Source organism: Podarcis pityusensis (assembly GCF_964106645.2).
Source record: "Podarcis pityusensis genome assembly, chromosome: 12".
NCBI classification, from domain to species: Eukaryota; Metazoa; Chordata; class Lepidosauria; order Squamata; family Lacertidae; genus Podarcis; species Podarcis pityusensis.
In genome coordinates, this window is record NC_138037.1 from 18,103,592 (window position 1) to 18,124,110 (window position 20,519).

The window sequence follows — 20,519 nt, forward strand, 5'->3', positions numbered from 1 at the left end:
TTTTTTAATCACTCACTTAAATAAATGCTTTTGTTTGTTTTTCCTGAATAGCTGTTGGGCTAGAATGATAGATACATACATACATAGATAGGTTCTACATTAGTGCAAGCAGGGGAACTCAAAAGTGTTCTATTTATAGCAGGGCTAATGGATGTGTTTATCTTGACCTACTTTTTTCAGAGTATTTCACTGAGAATGTACCTCAGTTGTGTGAATTCAGGGCTGCCAACTGACTCCTTGTATCCATGGCTTACTTTTCTTTTATATAGATTCAATAATGCACTACAGAGCATGCATTCCTAGTTGTTTCTCAGGTGCCTCATCCGTTTTCTGCATGCTTTTGCATTGTGTTCACTTGCAGTGAATAGGAAGTGTGGCATTCTCAAAAGGAGAACGGTGTGCCTGGATTCAGAAGCAGCTGTGGGGTGGAGCCGCAATGCTGGCTTCCCAGCAGCAGCAGTCTTACTGTCACTTACTGGAAGGGGGAGCTGTGTCCATTAAGGCTCATGTGGTGAGGTGAGGCAGTCACATCAGACTGCATATCCAGCTGCATCTGCCACACCTGGTGGTGATGGGTGGTGGCAGAGGAGGCAACTAGGCACAGAGAAGCAACAAAGCATCCTGGGTTGGCTCTGGTGGCCATTCATCAGCAGAGCCAATTTGGTGCACCCATACCATCCCAACCTCTCCAGTGCCCTGCCCCTCTGTTCTGGTAAGCAACAGCGACTCTCCTGCACCTATCAAGCAACTTCTGACAAGATTCCACTTCATAGCAGTGTACTTATTGACATGGTATTGTCTTCTAACCTTGGAATAGCAGTAGCTGCTTAAACAAGCAAGAAACAGATGGATAGGACACTCCAATAAGCCTGTTCACACATTACTTGTAAGTTGTAGAAATCACACTATAGTGGTACCTTGGGTTACAGATGCTTCAGGTTATGACTCCGCTAACCCAGAAATAGTACCTCGGGTTAAGAACTTTGCTTCAGGATGAGAACAGAAATCGCGTGGTGGCGGTGCGGCGGCAGTGGGAGGCCCTACAGTGGTACCTCGGGTTACATACGCTTCAGGTTACATACGCTTCAGGTTACAGACTCCGCTAACCCAGAAATAGTGTTTCAGGTTAAGAACTTTGCTTCAGGATGAGAACAGAAATCGTGCTCCGGCGGCGCAGCAGCAGCAGGAGGCCCCATTAGCTAAAATGGTGCTTCAGGTTAAGAACAGTTTCAGGTTAAGAACAGACCTCCGGAACGAATTAAGTTCTTAACCCGAGGTACCACTGTATTCACCTTCCGTCTTCTTATGGCAGTATTGCCTGGTTTTCAGGAGGCTCTATGAGGGCTTTAGGATGGGCTGCTGTGACTCTGCTGTGGGGAAATTGTTCTGCAGTGGCTTCCATGATGCGAAATGGGCTGTGAATTTCATACAGTCCCAAGTGCTGCATTGTATATAGTGTGAACATAGCAGAGGGTCAGGACCTGTTTTGTAGATTATTATTTTCAAAATTATTATTATTTTCAGATGTGGAGTAATGCTAAAGTAGAATGGTAGTTCAACTGGTAAGGAGACTCTTATGTTGTTTTGTTTATCATTCAATATATATATATTTAGAGCCAGACGCTAACCAAAGCTCAGGCCTGGTTTCAGTGGTGGAGAGTTTGGGGTTGAGATCTAAATTGTTTGAAGAAGCAGAGCAAAAAGCCATTTTGACTCCTTTTTTCTCTGTCACTGCTGAGGAGGAAACTTGGAAAACATAACATCTCAGGAGAATTTAGTACTTTAGCTGCATACATGAGGCGTAAATGAATGATAAACTGCAGTGTAACTAGATACTGCCCCCATATATATTTAACCATTTGTCCCATGGTAATAGCAAAACTTAATTTATTGACCCTCCAACAATTATTTTGCACGCATTAATTTTAATAATTTCCAGATGTTGGTATACAAATGTGTACACCAGGAATGTGCTATATAAGCTGTTATTTCAGGACAAAGTGACCTGAGGCCATTCCTGGAAGGTTTCATTCTCTTTTTAGGCAGTGTGTGTGTGTGTGTGTGTGTGTGAGAGAGAGAGAGAGAGAGAGAGAGAGAGATGTGCTTAAAAGTGTGTTTGCTTTGCATATTCCAGGTTAACTTGCACAATGTTTGTATTCCAAAGAAAAATCTAGAGAGGCAAGCTACTTATTTTATTTATTTATTTAATTTTATTTTTGGTTTAATTTAAATTCTTTGCATCAAAAGATTCCAGAATGTTGCACAAAAGTGTGGCTAAATAGTATCTATACCAACACAGAAGTACAATTTAAAATCAACAAATCAATATAACAAAATACAAGACAAAATTAAAAAAACCCTCAAAGCTTAAAAGAAAATTAAACACAATTCCAACAAAACCAGCCTTGTAGTTTCTGTTTAGGAAATTATGTAAATATAATATTTCTTTAATTATTTATTTATAAATAAAATTAGTTATTTATACTGTGCTGCAACGGCATAAAATATGTGCATGAAATAATAAAATGATATCTTCTATAATTTCTGAATTGATCATATTCCTAGAAAGCATTTTGTATGTAGTTAATGGTATTGAAAATGCTATAGTGCCTGCATTAATTAGTACATCAAAGCAATCCTCATCAATTGCTTTTCATATGACTTTCCTTTCTCCCCTTACCAGTAGGTGTCACTTTTGGGATTGTGAAATCTATTTTGTTGAGAAGGCATGTAAACCCACACTTTTAAATGATTGTTTTACAGCTGTGGATTCATCTGTAAGTGAGCTGTAATGATGATTACTCTCCCTCCCTTAGTTTTGTCTCAACAGAATAACAAGCAGTGTGTGTAATCTACAAATTGATCAATATTTTCTGCAAACCATGAGTTCTATCAGGTGCCTGGAAGAAGGAAGATGGAGTTTATTTTAGGAATTTTTTTTTAGGATAAATCATCCCTTAAGCACACTGAATTTGAAAAAAAAGTATTTTTAAACTGAATACTTGGTACATACATCCCAATTATTTTAAAGAAGCAGCAGGGAATAGTCTGGGTTTAGTCTGCAGAGAACATTACAGCTGTAGTACATCTTCAAGGTCTTCTGACTTCAGTTTTTTTAAACTGGTAGGGTGGAGCTCACTATGGAACTGAAGGTACCATATTTTTCGCTCTATAGGACGCACTTTTCCCCCTCCAAAAATGAAGGGGAAATGTGTGTGCATCCTATGGAGCAAATGCAGGCTCCTTGGCTTCAGCGATAGCAACGCGAAGCCTCCAAAGAGCAGAGGGAGCGCTCCCTCCGCGCTCCGGAGGCTTTGCGTTGCTTTCGCTGAAGCCTGGAGAGTCTTGCTCTCCCGGCTTCAGCAAAAGGAACCCAAAGCCTCCGGAGCGCAGCAGGAACTCGCGCTGCGCTCCGAAAGCTTCAGGGATAGCCACCTGAAGCCTCCGGAACAGAGCGGGAGGTCCCGCTGTGCTCTGGAGGCTTCGGGTTCCTTTTGCTGAAGCCGGGAGAGCAAGACTCTCCTGGCATCAGCAGAGAGGGAGAGTTGCGCAGCGCCCCTTCAGCCAAGCGGGAGGAGAAATGGAAGGGGCTCCGTTTCTCCTGCCGCTTCGCTGAAGGGGTGCTGAGCAGAGAGGGGAGATTTTTTTTTCTTGTTCTCCCCCTCTAAAACAAGGTGTGTCCTATGGTCGGGTGCGTCCTATAGAGCGAAAAATAGGGTAGTTAGGAAGCACTGTTGAATTCCTCAGTGCTGGACTGCAGTTCACTGGCAGATCATCTGTTTTGCATGCAGAAAGTCTCTCTTTAAATCCCTGCCAAAAATAATCAAGCACTGAGCAGAACCAGTATGAAATATAGATGATAGAAAAGCAACATGGAGCTGATGCACATGGTGTTTGAGTGTTTCCACCCCCCCTTGGAAAAAAGTGGCATTTCTTTGCCATCCAAGGCACCCTGACTTGTGGTTAACATCCCTTCCTGTTTGCTTCCCAGTCCTCTCTTCCCTGCATTTCCCTCTCTGAATGACCCTGCTGTACCTAATTATTTTTGAGCACAAGATTTGTATTTCCTGATGCAGAACTTGTTTTATATACAGAGCCTTGAGAGTCGCTGACTGTGGCTGGCTTGAAGTTAGCTTTATTTTGCAAGATCTGAAGAGCAGTCCCGTGGAGCTCATTATGTGAGTTTCACTACACAATAGCACTTGGTAAAAATATTGTAGATAATTCACGTTCGGTGTGTTCCTTCTGCAAGGTCTAATGCCAAGCCAATAAGCCAACTGTCTCTTGTTATTTGGAATACACCCAAGCCTTCACATATGTATTCCAGATCTTGTATTTGTGGGGCTTTCTCCTGTATGTTGAAAGGAAAGTGCTTCCCCGCTTTTTGTTTTCTTTTTCTTAAATCAAGCTCTACTCTGCTCTGATTAAAAACATGTATTTTTCTTGTTTGCTTTGTTCATAAGGAGTGTGGAACAGTTTCCTATTTCCATTCCATCTTGCGTAAGCTTTGAGATTATAGCCATGTATGAGGTTCTCTGTGAATATATGTGTAGAGGTTCATCTTAGGAGTTGGCTCCTATTCACTACTGGATGGATTGCTAATACAATGGGAAACCATCTCATCAGTAGAACAATTATTGTTGTTTACTTCTTATTACTATTACTACAAATTTTATATCTCACTTTTCCTCCAAGGAGCATAAGATGGCGTACATAGGTCTCTCCCTCCCATTTTATTGTCACAACATCTCTATGGGGTAGGTTAGGCTGAGAGGCAGTGATTTGCTTAATTAAGGTCACCCAGTGAGTTTGGTGGCAGAGTGAAAATTTGACCCTTGGTCTTCCCAGGTTACAGTCCAGCAATCTAACCACTACACTGGAGTGCATAAGCTATTACGGATAGCTTGGCCATATTTTCCGTTCTGTGGCTTCTCATAAGAAATGCAATAGGCTAAGGGTAGCATTTATGAAGGCAGGATTGTGCATCCGAACAGACATCATGGTTCCTGGCCTATTACACATGAACCAACTCTCTACCAGCTCTGAAGAGTAGCAAGTGTGTAAAATATTTCAAGACGGGTATAGAAATATGAGCCTAGCCACAATGGATAGTTTGTGTAATGCTGTATTGGGAAAAGGATGCCAGTTAGCTGTGCTACTGGTTTCTTCTGTATGTTTAAAAATTGCTTCACTCAGGAGATTTGTGCATTTAATGATGAAGTGAAAGCAACATGAAAGCCAGTTAAGCGAGTGTGTTTGCCAGTTAAGGCAAAAAGCAGGTGTCCTACCAAGACACCAAGTATGGTGTTCTACCAAGCCAGATTGTATTAAAAAAGAAATATTTCCTACGGTTTTGATTCTAACATTTTGAGTATGAAGTTACCAAGAGTAAATAATTATTAAGATGCACATAGCTATGTGGAATAAGATATTCTTTGTTGTATTATTGCATCTGCAATAATCTAATGTATAATTTATAATGTATAATATAATGTACGACTTTGTAGTGATTTGCCAAACAGACTTCTGAACACTATCAATCCCTACTTGCACCATAACACTATTGTGGAGAAAGGAAGGCATTTGCATGGAAGGTCAATCAGAAGTGAAAGGTGGGGTTGTGTTTAACCCTACCATTGCTCACTGCTTCTCCTCTGCAAACACCTTTCATACCTAGGCTGTCTTCGCCCTCCTTTTTTTAACCAGGCATTGTCAAGGAACTGCAGTAAGTTAACCTGGAAGGGCATTTGCAGAGGAGAATAAATTAATGTGGGAAATGTTAAGCATTCCCCTGTGAATGAATTTTATTATGGGTTGGGGAGCATACCTTTGCTGAAAGAACTTAGAATTCTTCCCTTCCAATGACTTGTTTATTAGCATGGCCTTAAGTAATTTTTGCCATTTTTATAAGAAAGTATGAAAACTGACATAAAAAGTGTGACAATTGTGAATCTTTTCCCAAAGAGTCACTAGACCCTGCTGGGTGGGGCTCCCCACCCCAACATGTGAGTTCTCATTGTCTCCTTTTCTCAGCTATGTTTCTTTTCTGGTTTTAAGATTCTTTTAGCTCCTTGGATCCTTCTCATGATTGCCTACCCTTTAGTCCTTGTCTGCTGTCTCTTAGTTTCCCAAACTCCTGGGCCATTTTCTCACCTAACTTCTTTATGTCTAAGTACCACTTCAGTCTCTAGCATTATGGGTTGAACGGGGGGGGGGGGGGGGTTCCTGACCAGAGTGGGAATGGGGATATATACACACCTACCCACACACCATTAAGGGCAGTTGTATCCTCTCTGATGTCTCTGATAATGGTGGCACACTTTTATTATTATTGCAAACATTATTGAATTATTTTTTTTTTTAAAAAGCATAAAGTATTGTCTTCCAAGGCAAAGCGTGTTATCCTTCATGGAGAGCACGTGTTGCGGTGGGGTCTAACAAGACATCCCACTGTTGCTGGGCGGGTAACTGTAGTTGGCCACCATTGCGATTGGGCTCCTCTTTGTCGTTGGGGAGAATTTAATGTTGCCATTTTATGATTGACAGCCAAGAAGCTTTATATTCCCTGCGCGCAGCGTTGAGCTTCCTCTTTTCGCTATGAGCATTGGGTCACCCGCCCACCCTCCCTATATTTAGGGTTGTTCTCGTTGACCTTGCTATGCCTGTCATGGGGTTGTCTGCTTTGGGGCCAGGGGCCTGGAAGGAATTTTGTCCATTTGGCTGATTGGCTGTGTAGCAAATTGTCACAACTTGAAAGGTTGCGGTTAGGCGTTGGTTTATGAATTGGTTGGTGGAGGGGCATGGATTGGCTGTGCCTACCCCTCCAGTGCTGCTGCAGCAAGGGAATTCCGTTAAAGGAATCCAGGGTCTTGCCATTCTTTTGTCCGCACCCCTGTCAAGGGGCTAGGGCCACGCAAGAGCCCCTGGGAGCATTTGGGGAGAGGTGAGGGCATGGTACCCAGCTCCATCTTTCTCCCCAAAATGTTTTCCCTTTCTGACTTTCGCAGGCTTGCGAATGTCAGTCTGTCCCCTGGCAGGGACAGATAGTGGCAACCAGTGCCTAAGCAACCACTCAAATTTTTTGTATTTTAATAAAGGTGTGGCCAAAATTATGTCAAATTATGCCAAAAACCTTAAACAAAAATTCTGTGTGAATTTCTAAACATTAGGAAGAACTTCCTGACAGTAAGAGCTGTTCGACAGTGGAATTTGCTGCCAATGAGTGTGGTGGAGTCTCCTTCTTTGGAGGTCTTTAAGCAGAGGCTTGACAACCATATGTCAGGAGTGCTCTGATGGTGTTTCCTGCTTGGCAGGGGGTTGGACTCGATGGCCCTTGTGGTCTCTTCCAGCTCTATGATTCTATGATTCTTGGGGACCTTGACATGCAAATGGCACTCTAAGAAAGGCCTCAGGTTATTATCAGAAAAAGCTGTTCCTTGCCTCTGTTAGCTTTTCTCCCTGCTAAGATTAACGCAGTAGCTGCCTCTTGGGCTGAAAGGCAACACCCCTGTCTTTCACACTGTGGAATTGTGCAGTGGTATCTGCTGTTTGGCAGAATTTCAATGAGGCAATGCAACATTAGCCATCATGTAGCTCACTCAGGCTCACCTTCCCTCTGCTAAGTTTGAACTACATGTAAGAGCTTGTTTCACTTGAGACCTCTTCCACAGTGTGGTGTTGCATATCTAAACAGCGAGACCCCCCCCCCCCCCAGCTGAATGAATGATCCTGATATAATTCTCTGGGCTCTGAGTGCTCTTGTCTTTGTTATTTCACTCAGCGTCTCATTTCACACTTTTATTTGTGGTGTTGGAGAGAACAGTGCCTTTCCAGGTAACTGAAAAATGCTAGGTAAAGAGCATGAGTGTGAGGTAGGAATGGGTGAGGTAGTTGTAGACAGCGAAACCCCTCCGCAAAATAAACAAATAAAAGAATTGTGGACAGCAAACTTACTTGTGGTCCCTGCTTGGAACATTTTCTGCTGGTACATTTTCCTTTTGAAAAAAAATCCTATTTTCCCTGAATGCATTGTTTCATGAAATTAATTAGCAAGATTAAATTGATTAGTAACATAAGGGACACAATACCAATCAAAATCGACAACTTCACAGTTGTAATTCACTTTCCCACCAACCGACTATCTCTAGGAAGCATGTATTCATATATAATAAATGGGAATGAGATCTCCAACAAAAACATTGCTGTGTAGAGTCTTTCTCTTAATGGAGCCAGCCAGCCAGCCAGCCACGCCTTCTTTCAGGTTATTCCCTGGACTGACCCTACCATTAGGTAGAATGAGATAGCGGAGATGCTTGGTTGTCACTGGCCTTTCTGTCTTGCTCACATTCTGCCAGTATGCCAGAGACAGCACTACAGCAGAAGCCCATGACCGAGTGAGCCGGCAGAGGGACAGCAAAGCACATTGCATGAGTTGCTCTGCTTACATGACACACACTGGCATGACTACTGCTGCACTGCAGCGTTTGATTGGATGGGCAATGAGCAAAGTGAGCACAGTCAATGGCAGCAAACTGTTGGGGAAAAGGGATTGTTGCGTGCGTTGTGCAAGCTGCTCTGCATTCCCTAAACTAGTCAGCCGCCCTCTGAAGTGGTGGAAGTTGTGATCCAAATGGCAGTGGGATCCAGTAGCTTATCTGTCTGACTTCTGTATGTGGAGTTATTCCTTCATTTTAGGCAGCAAAATGTCTAGGGCTCAAGATTATAATTTGCCTTTGGGAAGGTATGATATAAATTGAACCAAGTAAATCTCAGTGTTAGAATGTTCAGGGATATTTAATAGAATCAATCATTCCTTAGCCAATGGGAAAGGGAGGTGACATACAAGAACCAGGTGCTTTTTTTAGCCTACTATGCTGTTAACATATGACTCTGAAATTATATTGAAAATTCTGCATCCTTGCAAAAAAGTTGGTACAGTAGTTCCTAATAATATGTAATTCAGTACATGCTCCTATGAAAATGTAGATTTGTACATACTTTTATGAAAACTATAATAGTACCAAATGTGTTGCTTAAAATTGCTGTATCATTTATTCTGGAACTTTCTCAAACCCCTAAATAAAGTATAGCATTTTCTAATTTTACCTCAGTAACAGGTGGGGTTTTTAATTTAAGAAGAAACTCATGGAAATAATTGCAGATACTTTCGAAGCTAGATGCTTTTTTTAGCAAATGAGAATTCTAAGTTACTTCCCTATGCAGGTGTCCAAATTACTCTACGTTTGGTTCTATGTAAAAGAAAGTCTATGTTACATGGGAAATAAAAGAGTAGCTGATTACGGCAATATTAAAGTTTTTTGTGATTTTTTTTTTAAAAGACACATCTGTTGATTATAGCATCATGATACCAATGCTCTAGTGAAGTTTACAAGCTTCTTTTACTCTTAAGGATCATAACTGAGAGACAAATTTTAAGCCTCACAGGATTACCAGACTCAACTTCCAAACACTATTCTGTTTCCTTAGAGCTGTAGAACGTCAGGGAAAACAGGTCTCCAAACACCACCACCAACAGCTCCAACTTATGGTTTCCTGGAAAACGGGACATTTTTCAAATGTCCAAATATATTTTGTACATCCTCTTAAATAAGTGTGTGTTAATTTTTTTTAAAAAAATATTATCCAGCTTTATTAATATAGGTTAGAATGGTGCTGAAACAGCAAAGGGAAAGAAAATCAATGTAGATAAAAATAAAACCCTGTTAATTAATTTAAAAACAAACTACATTAACTGCAGTAGGGAACAACATAATGTGCTGTGCATAGCTACAACATTAAAATCAAGGCACTTCCCAGAAGACCTGTTAAAATGGAGGGCCCTTTACAAATCTTCCTTGTGAATATTTGCAGGATTGAGCAAGTGCAGAAGCAGGGGCCAGGTTTCCTGGACTCTTCATCAATTGTTCATAGATCTACTAGTCTAGATCTAGATGCTGTGAGAAAAATGGACCTCTGTCAAATGTTCTCTCTCTCTATCTTACTCTCATTTTGGGATTCCATGCAATCTCCAGCTGAATCCTGGTAAAACAGAAGCCTCATGGGTGAGTGGTTCTCAGGTTCAGGAAATTGGAATCTTGCCTGTTCTTGATGGGTTTGTACTCTCCCTGAAGGAACAAGTCTATAGCCTGGGGTTACTCCTAGATACATCACTATCACTGGAGGCAAAGGTGTCCTTAGTGGCCTTCAGTGCTTTTCTTAAAGTTTCAGTTATGTCTGTTCCTGGACAATGATAGCTTGGCCACAGTGGGGTAAGCCTTCGTAACATCTTGTTGAACTATTGCAGTGGACTCTGCATGGGCCTATCCTCATGATGAATTCGGAAACTGCAACTAGCGTGGAATACTTCTTTGCTGCCGTGAGCACTGCACATGACTTCTCTAATCCCATGCTTTTATTTTAATATCATCTCTCCACAGGATAACCAGTGGTTGTGCAGTGGTTGCAGTGCTAAAGTATGACTTCTAAGGCCAGGGTTTATATCCCCACCCAGCCGTGAAGCTCACTGCATGACCATGGGCCATTCTCTGTCAGTTAGCCTGACCCTACATCACAGGGTTCTTGTGATTATATAGCAGCACCCTTAAAAATCCACCACTGAAGGTGAGAAGCCATTCCAGAGTAGTGTTCCATGAGATGTGAGGGACGTGCTGTTTGAAGGGGAAACTATCTGCTTTCCCATAGATAAGCAGATATCTTTGGATCACAGCCATCTCCTTTGTATTCATAGGGAAGAGAGTATATAGCCTGCTCTGGTGAGGTTTTGTCTAGTATCCTTAAATATTTATGTTTTCAGTTATGCTCCGTAGAGCAAATTTTAACTCACACACACTAAAATCAATACATCTGAAATCACTTATGATTGCTAACATGTTGCTGGAATATTCAACTCTTTATATATTTGAACACCTTTTAAAATAAATAAATAACACCCACATCTTATTTGGAGTTTGTGTTTATGTTCCTAATGCAGTCTTAAGCAAGTTCAAGATGCTGGTTAACCTTTGAAATGTATTACTTGCCTGGTGCTTAAGAGAGATAGATGACTAAGAAGTGCATATTAGAGCCTCTCAAAACACAGGATCATCAATCTTCAAGGAGCTTCGTCTCACGCAGCGAGCTTCCATCCAGCGCGTGCACAAAGCATCTACAACTCAGAGAGAAAGCTTGGTGCATCCAGCTCCTTATTTTTGCAGACTCTCAGAGGAAATGTCAATTGGACATTACCAGCTGCCTCTGCCTTGCTTTAATATCTCTTCAATAATTTAATATATTGTCTGACTCTCTCTGCGCTGAACTCATAACCCTTCACCCACCACTTATTATTTTGCTGATTGATGCCTCAGTGTGTAGAATCTAAAATCTGCGCTCTGAAATCTGCTGGCTACATTACAATAGTTTTTTGTGTCTGTGTGTTTGTACATGGGAGGAATGAAAGAAACACAAATGTCTGTGAAAGTTGCAGAGCTAACAATGCTGTGGCTCCTCCTCTTCTAATGAAAAGTCCCATAAATGGATGAACTAGTAGCTACTGCATGCATGGTTTTAGGATTAAAATGGAGTATGTATATGTAGCAACAGTTTAAATTTCCATTTAGGTAAACCAACTTAATACCCTTTAAAGTTGTTTTAGAATCCAAAAACAGTTCTGGAAGTTGCTTAATTGCTCTTCCTCCATCTTCCTGTGGCTCCAGAGTTTAATGTTGTGCCCCAACATAAATTGGTATTTATGTCGGGGCACAGCAGCCACAGTGTGTTGGCTATGGAAGATGTGCCTTTGTGGTAACTGTTAAATTGGTAGTTTCCAAACCACTTAAACGAACTTCATCAAGAGAGTTGGACTTCTATTGCATTGTGTTCTGCAGAGTAGTTATTCAGCAAGCAGCAAATTCTGTAGGATTTCTTCAAGGAGCCTGAAGCATGGGCATTTGTATTGGGGGCATGGTGAGGGACTTAAAAATACAGGCCGCAAATATAGGTCTTCGATGAGTCTCCTGTTTGTGATAGTTTCAGTGTTTCCTTCCATGTTTATGAGCAAGGGAACGAGAGTCTAGGCCTGTGTGGGGAACCTTTGAACCTTCAGATGTTGTTGGACTTCCACCAGCCCCAGGCAATATGAACAATGCTCAGGGATGATGGGAGTTGTGGTCCAGCAACATCTGAAAGGGCCACACTTTCATCACCCCACCATAGGAAAACCAGAATGTTTGCAATCAGTATATAGGCAACAACTGATTAATGCACTAAACATGTCACTCAAAGGGTGGAATGGGGGCAGAACGGAAAGGTGCAAGGCACACGTATACATGCTCTGCCAATGTGTTTGTGGCCAGGAATGGAACCACTACACGAAATGGTCACTGACTGTATAAGCTGTCCCATACTCCCTTGCTATATGTTTTAACACCTTGAACATATCAGTCCTCAAAACTGTTTATTACAAATGACTGCTGAAGTAATCTACAAAAATTCTGGCCATTATCCAGAAATGCCCTATTTGCCTAGCACAATCATGAGCATTTAAAACCATCTCCTTTGTTTCTGATCTTTCTGTATTTTATCAGTGTGACGGGTCTACACCTGAATGGGGCATGGGGAGAAATCTCAGAGTTGTGTGCTTTCTTCACTATGTGCAGAACGTGCAATGTGTGTGTTATTTTAGGTTGTTCTTGTTTTTACACTCTTTAAAAAAATTGTATGTCACTGAATTTTTCTTATGAAAAGAGCATCTAATAAATATAATTAATAATGAAATGATAAGTGTCACTTATTGTAAATTAAGATTAAAGCTCACTGTGTTGCTTCATTTATCAAATTTATTCATTTGACTTTTTAAATAAACTTTCCTTTATATTAAGAATAGCACTTTGTGGAGCAATTTCAAATATTGCATACTTGACTATAAACCTTTCTTCATTACTGCTGAATACAAATAGTTATATCAAATTAATTTTGATATTTCTTGTGGGATGGGGTGAGGAAGCAATTCTGGAATAAATTTTGATATCCAAAGGTAATTCAAATGCTTATGTGGTACTGTCACTTTTGTTCTGACCAGGATGAAGATGGAACAGAAGAGGAAAATAGCAGAGTTGAACCAGTCGGGCATGCAGATGCTGGCTTGGAGAATGCTGGCAACTATTCTTTAGAGTAAGTTTATTAATAGAATTGCATGTTTAATTATAACACCAAAGATATACATACAGTAGCAACACTTAAGCTGCTACACTTAAATTATATTGTTGTTCAAATCCACTCTATACATTTTAAACAGTATCATACCACTGTTTAACAGTCATAGGTTCCCCAAAAGAATTCTGGGAACTGTAATTTGTTAAGGGTAGTGAGTGTTGTTAGGAGACCCCCCATTCTCCTCAAAGAGCTGCAATTCCCAGAGTTCTCTGGGAAAATGGATTGGTTTTTAAACCACTCTGGGGATTGTAGTTCTGGGAGTGGAATAGGGAGTCTCCTTAGAACCCTTAACAAATTACAGTTCCCAGGATCTTTGGGGCTGGGGGAGAGTAACAATATTTAATAAAGACTTTCACAACATTTAATAAAGGCCTGAATTTATAAGATCCCAGTACAGGTGGCGGCCATTTTGCATCCATTCAATTGTTATGTGACTGCCAACGTGCAAGTTGTTTTTGACCTGGGAGAGGGCACAAACGGGGAGTTGCTTTTATTTATTTATTTATTTATTTATTTATTAGCACAAGACCTCTAAGCATAAAAGCCCTGGGTAGATTTAGAGCATCACTAAGCACATTGAATTATTTTTTTTTTAATCAGGGAGCATTGGCCAAAAAGAAAAGCCATTTTGTGAAAAAAGTTGTATTGTTGCCTTCACTAAGAGTTATGTGTAAGGTAGATCTGGAGTCTTTATTCAGATAACCAATTTTTATGTGGGAAGAATCTGTTAAAAGATATACATCATTATCTTTGGATGTGCCCATTTTTACCATGGCAAGAGAATATTGGCTTATTCAAGCTACGCAGAAAAAAAAAAAGAGAGAGAGAGAGAGAGAGAGAGAGAGAGAGAGAGAGAGAGCAATCACTCAACAAGTAATGAAAAATCAATTTGGCTGTTCTCTTGAATTTTTCCCTGCTGTGTTGCTTCCACTTATATTGCCAGGTACTCATGAAGTTGCACTATAAAATGCAGAAAACTCCCATGTTCATTCCCTAGTTCAGGGTGGGAAAGACTCCTGTCTGAAACCGTGTAGAGCTTCTATCAGTTCCTGTAGACTGTATTGATGGATCCATGGTGGACTCTGCATAAGGCAGCTTCCTGTCTTATCCCAGTAAAATGTGTGTCTTTAGAACAGCTGACCCTCACCCCCTAAATTTCCTCTTACTCTGACATCTCATAAGCTGCTTTGGAAGTGATGGGGCTGTTATTCAAGTGAAACATGCATTAAACACTCTTGGACTCTTAGATCATCCAGAATGTGATATTGGGTATAGATTTTTTTTTTTTTACATTTGTTAATTGTTCTATTTAATGGAATATAGTATTGCTACTCTCTTAGAACAACTCTGTTACAAATAAAATATGAATTATAAAGACAATTTCATAGAAAATCAAAGTAATTAACATGTTTGCCTTTCCCCCAGTATCCGGTTTAAATACAATTCCTACATGAACGGTATAACCAGAGAGCTGTTTTCATTTAGTCAGTAGACCCTGTTTTGTTGGGTGGGGAATCCTTTGCTAATTTGACACCCCTTTCTGAATAAGCTGCCTTCATGGCTGACAATAGCTTTTGAAACTCAGGTCTCATGGGTCTAAATGACTAATATGATAGCATATAATCAATGAGTTGTTGAAACATGACATCAGGATTTCACCATATTTCAGAAAACTAGTGTAGCCAATAATATTCCATATAGCCACAGCTGCTGCTGCTGTTGATGCTATTACAATTTATTACCCACCCTTCACTCCAGAGCCCAAGGGTGGGTTACAAAAATTAAAACACAATATTGAAAAGAGCTTTAAATAACAAAATTACAGAAACAAGGTGGATCCTAAAGATATACATCTCAAGTGTCAAAAGCCAGGGTAAAGAGCTGTATCTTCAGCATTTGCCAAAAGTTGTATAATGAAGGTACCAGACACACCTCTGTGGGGAGTTCCACAACTTAAAATGACATTTCACCATTGCACATGTAGGACAAATGAGGCATACAAGCATATATTGAAAATGAATGTTTCAAAAGGAAATATTGAAATTAATCTGAAAAATTGGGAAGGAAAGTGAAAGCATTTTAAAAACCACCACCACCATACATCCCTATGTTATATTTTGATTATGGAAATATTTGTAGACTTCACTCTAAAAAAATACATGAATGTCGTGTATAGCCTACAAAATTTACATTAAGGACATTAATAATGTCAGTAAAAACATTAGTAAAAGCATAAATGAATACTTGTTAGTAAAAAATAATTTATCATTGCAAAGGCCAGTCTAAATAACATAGGGTTTGGGGAACATCTAAATGAAGGTAGGAATGACGCGTGCTGGATCTCTACTGAGAGGTAGTTCCAAAGGGCATATTTGATGAAAGTCATATGTGAATTACAAAGATACTAGAGGGTGTGTCGCACAAAACAAAATATGTCTATAAATAATAATTGGTTTGAGACCATCAAAACAGAAACTGAAGTTTACAGTTGAATCTTCAAGCTACAATTTATGCTGATTCCAGTTTGCTGTAACTTCTAAATTCACTGAGAATTGACAAACCATAGTTAGAGCCATTGTTCTACCTCAAGGGACTGGCTGTACCTTGGGGAGAGGAGTGAGCTCAGGAAGTTGAGTGCTAAGCAGACAGGAAATGAAAGCCATTCTAAACTATGGTTTGTGTGTTCTGTGTGTAGTTTAAACCATGTCATAAGTTTTTAACTCTGGGTAGCCTAAACCATGTTTTTCACTCTGTCTGAATGCTTTTACTGTCAGTTTTAGTGCTTATCCAAAATGGAATATCAGTGCCGTTGAATGTATCCACCTGACCACTTAGCCTGCATTGGAATATATATTTTTAAAAATATATTCATGTATGTGGCATTTTCAAATTATTAAAAATAATAGATTGTATTTTATGGGGAGGGGGAATTGCATTTTAACTGTTTGCTTTCATACAATACAATTATTAGAAATAATAGATTGAATTTTTATTGGGAGGGGGAATTGCATTTGAACTGTCTGTTTTCATACAATACAATGGCTTCGCTCTCAATCCATGCAAAAGCCAATCTGAACCTCCACCTGTCATTGTTGAACATAATACAATTCATATAATGGATTAAGCTTACCCAAAACATTAGTTCACATTTCATTTGATTTATTAACTGAATTATTTTTGATGATTGATCTCCTTTCATGCCATCAGATTAATACTGAGGTATGTAACATTCAGTGCTCCTATCATCACTACCAATTCTCAAATATCTTTGTGTGTGTGTGTGTATGTGTGTTTGTTTGTGTTTGTGTTTATGTGTGTGTGGTCTTTTTTTTGGTTCATTTACGGTACATGTTCATGTTCCCTCATTCATCATTGTCTCACAGTGATATGGTAAAGCTCGTTGAAGTCTCCAATGACGGCGGCCCTTTGGGGATCCATGTAGTACCTTTCAGTGCCCGAGGCGGAAGGTAATGTATTGTGTAGGTTTTTAATTGAATCATAGCCTCCTATATTTTCGCTTCCACTTTTATCTTATGTGTAGCCACCTATGGAGGGGCGAGGGTGTCTGTTTGAAATAAAGCACGATCTTTTCAGAAGAAAATCTTGCTGACTCTAAGCCATAAGAAAACCTGCCTGTAAGTTTAACTGCACTGGCCAAGGTGAGGATGACAGAACCTGCTTCCTAATTTATAACATAAATTATTTTCTGTCCTAATGTGGAGCTGAATTGCAAGGATGTGAATTATTTCCATCAGGGTGTCATAAAAGTTTCTTCTTGCCTTTTACCTTGGTTTAATATTAGAAATGTACTTCATGCAGCATTTATCCCTGGCTGCTTAGACCATCATTTACCACACTGGCAGCATCCAAAACCACGAAGACACACTTCTGTGTGTACATTTCCCCCCAACTCAAACTTGAAAGGAGTAAAATTTATAGTGACGGTGGTGTTAAATAAAGCCAGCGGCATGAAGTATAGCATGGTTTTTGATCTGCTGCTGAACACAAGTGTGTCTTGTATTGCATTGCATGCAAAAATAAAAAGGAAAGGGGGGAATGGGGGAAAAGATAACTATCTATGAGTTCCGAGCGATGTAGATAAAATGAGTGCCATGCAGATGATATGGCCGTTTTCCGATCTTCATCTGTAAAGAGAACACTCAGAATCATAATGCTCACTTTATTGAGGCAGAGTTTTAGTGTTTAGGGTCTTTGATTGAATGTACTTGGAAAATTAAATGACCTATAAAGCAATTATGATTCTGTGCCAGGATTTAAAGCTTTGTGGTGTAAAAGAAAATCCTGGCAATTCCTCGAAGATGTAAGTAGGACTTCAGGAGGTGGGGTGGGGAAGAGAAAGAGATTACCTTTATCTTGGGAGAGTAATTGCATTCACATTTTCTGCTCTCTTTGGTGAGAAAGGACCAAACATGCATTTTATAAATGTAATCTTGGATTATATATTGAAGGGGTATTATGTTTTGACAAGTCCACCTATCCATCAGCAATTTCACTTTAAATTGATTAAAAGCAAATGTCACTGTATATCAAATATATCTTATCAACTGCTTTTCATACTTGATAAATAGGGGAGTTCTCTCTCTCCCTGCCCCCAAGAATGATGAATGTGGTATAGAAATCATTCATTCCTGAGTATTTTTATTTTTTTTTAGTTAATGGCTGACTAGGTACAATGGCATGTGGCGCTGTGACAAAGTAATAATTTTCTTACAGCAGCCTTCCCTGGGGACTTGGGAGGTAAGACTAAATGCTGCTATAAGACTGTCCCTCTTGTGAATGATCTGGTATTCATTTAGCTATGTATTCCAGGTACAAGTGGTAGTTGCTGCTGCTGCTGAATGACAGCCCCTGCTCCCAAAGATAATAAACCATGATGTGTTATGCTTTAATGTTGCTTGGCTGTAAAGAAAAAAGTAAGGCTTAGCTAAAGTGTTGAATTTCCTCATCAATAGTCTGCCACCTCCCAAATCAAAACAAAAAACAAAGATCTGATGAATGTGTGAATTAATTGAGTTGTATCCAGAGAAGGCAACTTACAGAATTTTCTCTTCCTCTTTGTCCCTCTGTAGTCCCTGTGCCTGCCACAAAGTCTCTCTAGAGGGTAAGGGGGACCTTTCAGATAGTGAGTGCTGTGTTGTGCTTGGCTGCCACGGAAAGAGGCTGGGGGCAAACAAAACTGGGCAAATGCATCTTCACAAGCCCTAGTTGGGAATCTGTGACAATTTGCAGAGGAGCAAAGTTACCCCTCTATAGCAAAGGTATAGCTCCCTTCACTGCAGAAAGGATCATTGGGGGCAAGGGAATTGGGCTAGGCAGATGGGGGCAATAACAAACTCCCTCCGTTTCCTTGCGTGACTCTCATTTTGAAAGTAGCTAAGTAACAAGTGATGTTTCAAGCCAACTTCTGTTAAGAGCCAAATTAAATTAAAATCATGATGTTAGCGGGAAAAACCTTGCACCTTTCTTTAAACAAAAGAAGCAAAGCTCGTAAGGAAGGGCTGTGCTAACTAGATCATCCCTCCTTGTTTGGAGCTATCAGGGGAAACAAACTCCAAAGCCCAAGAAGGAGGGGGTTGAGAGAGGATCAGGAAAAAAGACAGAAGACATGAGATCCCAGTGCATAGGAGCATAGGTATGCTATCTTCATTTCAGTCATGGATAGAAAATGTATTACATTGTTGTGGAACACAAGTTCAAGCCTTTTTCAACAGCTTGGCCTTGACTCCTGTGGTGAATTGCAGCTGCTATCTCTGCCATCTTTGCAATGTTTTTGCTGTCAATGGAGCTTATGTTTTGCACATAATGGTGCTATAAAGGCTGCATAAATCAGGTCAAGACATTGTGGTGAGGAAAAATAATATATTTCAGTCTGAATGGACATTATCATCTCAAAGAGCAGACTCTCAGGTCAGCCAAGAAACACTTCTCAATGGCAACATTACTGGTACTGCCATTGCGAGAAGTGTTATGTTTTCAGGTTTTAGGCAAAGATGAATAGGGCTGCATATAGGGTGGGAGGGCAGGAACAGGCAACCCATTAGTTTTTCATAAAAACCAGGGAGCTTTTTTTTTTTTGTATATTCTTCTTCCTGTGCTCAGTAAAACCAATTGCCGATGTCATCCCCAAGCTGCTAAACGTGGCATTTGTCACTATAAAGATCAAGGTATTCAGAGTGAAGGGCATTGCAGTTCATCTATCATCCACATCTCCATGTCAGGTATTTAGAAACAAAACAGGATACTAAGTGAATGGCTGCTGGTGGTATTCAGGACCTTCAGTTTGAGCAGGGTCAATTTGAACATTACAGCGCTAGTGGGGAAATTCCACAAGTCCTTGGAAGTGCAGTTCTGACATCAGTTTTTTTAACTGTGTTTCAGGGTCACTGAATGGGCAGCTGCTGCTAATATAATAATAATGCTGTCATAATAAATATTGTTGTTGTAATAATAACAACAAGATATATAGCCTGCTAGGGACGCAGGTGGCGCTGTGGGTTAAACCACAGAGCCTAGGACTTGCCGATCAGAAGGCCGGCGGTTCGAATCCCTGCGACGGGGTGAGCTCGTTTTGCTCGGTCCCTGTTCCTGCCAACCTAGCAGTTCGAAAGCACGTCAAAGTGCAAGTAGATAAATAGGTACCACTCCGGCGGAAAGGTAAACGGTGTTTCCGTGCGCTGCTCTGGTTCGCCAGAAGTGGCTTAGTCATGCTGGCCACATGACCTGGAAGCTGTACGCCGGCTCCCTCGGCCAATAAAGTGAGATGTGCGCCGCAACCCCAGAGTCGGTCACGACTGGACCTAATGGTCAGGGGTCCAAAGGGTATATAAAGACCTTATATAGCCTTCTATACTCAATGGTCACGTTTATTGTGTGGAAAATAAAAGTAATCCAGTTCTGAAATACAGGTTTAATGGTTCCTGTGTCCTCTGTGTTTAGTATGTCCATGTCAAAAGTCATTGTCATATAGAATGCCTGCCTTCTGCCTTGGAATCTTTGTCTGGACATCCTTTTCAAGGGTCTTCAAATTCTGACTGGCCTTTGTGACCAACTACAAATGTGTGTCTGCCAGGATCTTTCTCTTTCCACAAGGAGCAGGGTCTTGTCTCAGGCAGCTCAGGCTGCACCTCTCAAATGCAGTGTGAGGTCACAGACAATCCCGTACTCCAGGTCTAAGATTGTATCTGGGGAAGTGGTGGACGATTTTGTGCAATGCAGAAACAAGCTTCTGCTGCTCCCTGCAGCTTGGATCTAGAGGTGTGGGGGCAGAGGCTTACTTTGCCTCTGGATTT

General features: G+C 40.5%; 1 protein-coding gene across 4 annotated transcripts in view; it reads left to right on the forward strand.

The window, feature by feature from the left end:
* The window catches only part of PARD3 (par-3 family cell polarity regulator), a 543,662-nt gene that overhangs the window by 264,627 nt on the left and 258,516 nt on the right, over window positions 1–20,519 (forward strand). For all 4 annotated transcript variants that reach the window (XM_080973988.1, XM_080973985.1, XM_080973986.1 and 1 more), the window contains 2 exons: window positions 13,076–13,167; window positions 16,593–16,676. In XM_080973988.1, coding sequence (XP_080830114.1) covers window positions 13,076–13,167; window positions 16,593–16,676 — 176 coding nt within the window. The remainder of the gene's footprint in view (window positions 1–13,075; window positions 13,168–16,592; window positions 16,677–20,519) is intronic.